Below are 6,000 nucleotides of genomic sequence, written 5' to 3' on the forward strand. Positions count from 1 at the left end.
TTTGCGTTTTGACATGTCTGTTTTTCATCTTGGGACATGCACTCCAAAAATACAGGGGTGAAATTCAAATCCTTGCAATGTAGTCATAGAGAGGATTCTTTAAAAAGAAAAGAAAAAAAAGAAAAGAACAGAATCAGGAGCAAAGATCGATAATTGCCTCAACAGAAATGCTACATGTGAGGAAGGGGGAGATTGGGAGAACTACCAAGGGGGCCTTCCAGCCTTTCTTCGTCAGCCATTCCTCTGGGAATGCTAATAACTCTATCATTAAGTCAGGTTACGGTGTGTAATTTCAACACGGAAAGCCGGTCTGGCTGGCGGCAATTCTGCTAGGACGTGTGCCAGTTGTTTGGTTGATAGGCCTAGAAATAGGACTCTTCAGGTCTGCTGGCTGGAAGGGTAAACACAGGAGTATAACTGACGCACAATGCTACAGACATCTTAAGACGCTGTTGTCTCTTTCCCAGGAGAATGGCCCTGTAATCTGGCTTTAGATGTTTCCTCAGCCTCAGCTTTGAAAGCAAGAACGCTTCCAGGCTTTGACAGTTGGACTCCCCAAGAGACCTTCTCACAAAGTCCTCTTTTCACAGCTGTGAAAGTCTGAACCTTCTCCTGCACTTCCTGCCATGTTAACAGAATTGCTTCAATAACATTAGAGTGGCTCATAGAAATCAACAAACACACACACAAACACAAATACACACAAACATTTGATTTATATCTCTGGAATCACAACTGACTTTTTCCTGCTGCTGAAAATGTGTATCTGTAGCTAGGACTGGCACTCCCAGCATTGCATAATAGAAAGTGGGATGAAATAATAATAATAATAATAATGAAATGGTGTTCAAAGATTTAAGGGTTAAATCTTTGAACACCATTTTCTGAGGTGTTCAAAGATTTAAGTGGAAGTATTAAACCTTGCCAGTGTGAAGAAATGCACAGTTTTAAAGATAACACACACACACACACACACATATACATTTATAAATTTAACCTCCAAAATATCTCTGTCTATGTATGTCTATATGCTTCTGTGTGTGTGTGTGTGTGTATTTATAGTATAAACATCTGTTTGTGCATGTGTGTACCTAGCTTTGTAGAGTACACGTGTGAACATACACACACACATATACTCTAAAAAGCCTTTCATCTATGTACATTCATAAAGAAGTTGTACCATTTTGGTTCCTATACGGTTATCCAGTTCAGCAAGTTGTCAAAACAACATAACTGTAGCCACCTCTTCACCTGTACTTCACCTACAGAATTCTGGGTAAATTACGGAAGTTGATAGGCGTGGCATGAGGAAGCTACGGCTCACCCCATTCCTAATGGGCAGCCACATCTGGGCAGCCAATCTGAAGAATCTAACTCACCACCTAGAATGCATGCAGTATATAGACACCCATTTGGAACATCTGTTTTTAACTTTCGATTACTCCATAGGATGGGCTGATTCTATAGTTATCTCTTCTCTGTTAATACCTTCCAATATACTCTTGTGGGTATCATTGGAAGAAGGAAAAGGAGAAGGAGAATATAGAAATGATTCATTTAATTTTGTGCTCTGTCTTATAGCTTTGGCAACTTAGTTTAATGCTGGAAGATAGATTCCAAATAACGGGTGGAGCTAAGACAGAAACTAAATGTGGATTGATTTCAATTAAAAATTATACACTAGTTTCATTTTGGATTATGTATGTAAATAAATTTCATTAAAATCATGTCTACTTCTTGGAAACAGAAGAATGAACAATCCTGTACATGAAGAATCATATTTAACTGCATATATTTAAAGTTGGATTAAATTGAAATAATCCTACATGTATTACATGTAGGGGGTGGCTGGCACCATAATATGGCCCTGGGGAATTTGAATATCTTCCATCTTGGGCTTTAGCTTTCTACATTATATATTTTATAATACTTATATATTTTTAGAGTCTATCTTGTATATTTATATCTTATATTTTTTAAAATTGATATGAACCATTGTTATTTTAATGTATTGTAAGGCAACCAGAGTCGTGTTTGAGATGGGCGGTGGAAAAATCTGCTAAAGAAATAAAAATAAATAAAAATAAATTACTTATTTACTCATCTTCTTAATTTGAACAGAAAAAGATATTTACACGATTTAATACCTTTTTATTAATTGTTCCCTGTTGTTCAGTTCAGGCCTCAGCACTATGATGTAGCATTTGGGGAAAAAGATACATCCCAGTAAGGCAGCACTGGAAGACAAGATGGAGAAGATCTCCACAGCCACCATGGCTTTCCCTGTTGTGCTCAGGTAGCTTGGCACAAAGGACACCCACACGCTGCAAAAAGCCAACATACTGAATGTAATAAACTTGGCTTCATTAAAGCTGTCAGGCAAATTACGTGCAAAGTATGACACAATGAAGCTGGCAAGAGCCAAGAAGCCAAGGTAGCCCAGGACAAAATAGAACATGAGGATGGAGCCTTCATTGCATTGCAAAAGCATGGTTTCCATAAAGGAGTGCATGTCTAACTCAGGGAATGGAGGAGAGGTCGCCAACCAGACAGAACAAAGGATGGCTTGGAAAAGAGAGCAGGAAAGAAGAATCAAAAGGGCCAGTCTTTTCCCTACCCATTTCCTCATCTGAGATCCTGGCTTGGTGGCCATGAAAGCCACAACCACAGTGATGGTTTTGGCCAGGACACAAGAAACAGCCACTGAGAAGATGAGGCCAAAAGTTGGTTGCTGGAGGAGGCAGGTGACTTTCCCAGGTTGGCTGAGGAAGAAAAAGGGAGAGAGAAAGCAGAGCAAAAGGGACACCAGGAGGGTGTAAGTGAGGTCCCGGTTGTTGGCTTTCACTATGGGGGTGTCCTTGTGCTTAATAAATGTTCCAAGTATCCAGGCTGTTATCAAGCAAAAAGCAACAGCAGCTGATGCCAAGGAGATCCCTAAAGGTTCTTCAAAAGACAGGAAACTTGATTTTTTGGTGATGCAATGATCTTGCTCCTTGCTGGGATACTGATCTTCAGGACATTTGAAACAATCTTCCATCTCTACATTAGAAATCAAAAGAAATCTCAGTCATTGACCAACCAAGTCAAACTGTAGTATCTTTGGTGTTCATTCTGTCTTAAATCTATCTCCATATTGCAATATGATACTGAAATATAATATTTACACAATATCATCATATAGGACCAAAGGGGGAAAGTGGATTTGAACTGATAAGGACAGTGAGTATTCACAATGCTGACTTTTGAGATTTCAAAATTTTAACAGTACTCTGAATGTGCAGAAATGGGGGAAAAAACGGAATTGGCAGATTGAACTGTGGATTTTAGGAGCAGCAGCAGCAGATGTTGATAGTATTGACTGTGAGGGGATAAACTAGTATCCTTCATCCAAACCCTTTGAATTTTCTACTTGTGGAAGAGTAAGTTAGCATAAAGCCTTAAATTTATAAATTCTTGGTAAAAAAATATATTACTATTCAAAGAACATTCCCCCCTCATGTTCATTTTCCAGTGTTTTGCTCATCTTAGACCTAAACGTATCATTTTTGGAAAACTCATGGAGTAGGCCCATCTCTGAATCCTAAACTAGGCTTCCAGAAGGCTTCTTCTGAAATGTTGGGCACAAATGCCAACTCATCAGGAATACCTGTGAGAATACCAAAATTTTGCAACTTAACATAGCCTTTATATATTTTTCAGATCATTTGTCAGGGAGATTCACATGGCTCCCTGGAAATTCATCTGAGGAAACATGTCCTTACTAATACAATACTGTAGTTATATGCTCATCATATAATGACTTTCCTTAGCTCTGTGGGAAATATTTCTTTTAAGCCCATGTCATGATCAGAGGGAGAACTTCACAACTGACCCATCTTATCTGAAATCTTTCCTTCTGGACATGGAACACAGTCATAGCAGCAGAATGGTTTCCCTTCCATCCTTCTCTTCCAGGTTCCTGGGTAACAGTACTCATTACAGAGAGAAATGGGAAGAACCTGCTGACAACATGAAACAGAGCTCAGAAGGAGATCCCAAGTTTGTTGTTTTTATGTACATGAGAACTAGGTTAAACCTTTAAACCATTTTAACTATTTATTCCATAAAAAGTGATAAGACAAGTAGGAATGTTTGGGCAAAAAACGAATTATAGTTTTAAAGGAACATATAACAAAGACATATGTTCAAGTATAATTATGTATCATAGTTTTTCAAAACATTAATACAGTGTTACAGAATGACCCCAGTTTTTAGAGAAATGAATGTTGGCATGATCATTTGGAAAGTGTTGTTTTTGTTTTTAAAAAAGACAACTCTGAGTTGGTCCCTCCCAAAAGAGGATTTCTTGAGATTTTCTTGACCATACCTGGTTGAAACCGGGGTGCCAGAGAAGCCTATTTTCATCAATGACCATTTTTTTGCCTTTTGCAGCATTAGGATCTAGCCTTCCAACTTTAACTCTCTGAAAGGACCTGTTAGGAAAAGTGATCATGTTGATAACATCAAATCCTCCGGTCACTTCCCTTTTGTCATTAAAGAAGACTCTCTCTCCAGCTGAGTTGTTAAAAGAAATGCCTTGAAGAAATGGGTGGAGCTGCTTGGAAAAAGAACGTGAGGTGGGGGGAGACAGAGAAGAAAATAACATGGTCATACTTGGAGAAAAGAGTTCAGTACCGGTTACTCTGAATTCATTTGGCTGGGTGTACAATTTGGGTAAGAGCAAAGTTTTCACCCTAGCTCCTTGAAGCATACCTACCTAGTGCTGAAATATCTTAGCCAATTTTGCCATCCTAATCAAGTTGTACTAAATTCTTCATGGAAAGTAAAGTGTAGAGAGGTTACCTGCCAAGCCTGGAGATATCTGGCGCATACATATCTAGTGTTTAATCCTAGCCTATTTTGCCATCCTAATTAAGTTGTGAGAGCCAGTTTGGTGCATCAAGTTAGAAACCAGGAGACCGAGTTCTAGTCCCACCTTTGGCACAAAGCCGGCAGGGTGACCTTGAGCCATTCACTTTCTCTCAGCCATAGGAAGGACGAAATTGCAAACAACTTCCAAAAACTTTGCCAAGAATATTGCAGGGACTTCTCCAGGGAGTCTCCGAGAATCGGACACAATTGAATGGATTAAAAACAAACAAACAACAAACAACAATTTGTACTAACTCCTTCACAGAGAGGAAAGTGTAGAGAGGTTACCTGCCAAGGCTGGAGATCTGTGACTCGAACCATGTTTCCCACCACCCTTTTGCCCTGGTTTGGTCCCTTTGATAGTAAGGCCTGCAAAGAATGAGCCACAGCGAAGACACCATTGTAGATACTGTAGCTATGACCAGTCATTTGCATTTCAAAGAGAGGCCCAGGAAGACTCTCCAGCTTCTCCTCCCCAGTGCACTGTCCAAGATCCATTGTTGGCAATCCTGAATCAGGAAAGAAACAGTCAAATGCTTGCTCCCAAAATTCCTTTATAAATCCATCTCTGGGCCTCAAAGAAGGTTTTATGGACTGAACAAACGCCTTGAATCCCAGAACTTCATTTGATGGAATTTGAAAGGAAATGGCCCCATTGAACAACTGGAGGTTCCATGACTTTTGAAATCCTGTTAGGATAAAATCAAATTGACTAGTCATGATCCAAACCTTTTTAAAGGATATATTTGCTCTCAATACAGGATCCAACAAATAAATGACAAATGAGAGCCATACAAGCAACAGAGATTCTCCATAGATGACAAATGTGTTTGTCCTGCTGTCTTCGTAATGTCTATAAAGAGTAAACAGTATACCACTAAATTTATCCAACTCATCAATATTGGGTATTCCTGGGACTTGTTGTAGGAAAGCTGAACAGATTCCATTCTCTGAAATCAAAAGCTGCATTTTCTGCAAAAATTGTTTTCCGCTCTCACTCTCAGAAGCCAACAGCCCAACCCACTTCCATCCAAAATGCTGTAACAATTGGAGAATCCCAACATACAGAGGAGCCTCATTTGGGGCCAT

At 39.3% G+C, this 6,000-nt stretch overlaps 1 protein-coding gene across 1 annotated transcript in view; it reads right to left on the minus strand.

Annotated features, from left to right (window-relative positions):
- LOC134497198 (vomeronasal type-2 receptor 26-like) overlaps nt 1–6,000 on the minus strand; it is a 31,023-nt gene extending 25,023 nt beyond the window's left edge. The window contains exons 1-4 of the mRNA XM_063302873.1: nt 5,200–6,000; nt 4,367–4,594; nt 3,872–3,998; nt 2,148–3,039 (exon numbers count right to left, since the gene is read on the minus strand). Of these exons, the coding sequence (XP_063158943.1) occupies nt 2,148–3,039; nt 3,872–3,998; nt 4,367–4,594; nt 5,200–6,000 (2,048 nt within the window). The remainder of the gene's footprint in view (nt 1–2,147; nt 3,040–3,871; nt 3,999–4,366; nt 4,595–5,199) is intronic.

The sequence above is a fragment of the Candoia aspera genome, chromosome 4 (assembly GCF_035149785.1).
Source record: "Candoia aspera isolate rCanAsp1 chromosome 4, rCanAsp1.hap2, whole genome shotgun sequence".
In the NCBI taxonomy this organism is placed as follows: Eukaryota; Metazoa; Chordata; class Lepidosauria; order Squamata; family Boidae; genus Candoia; species Candoia aspera.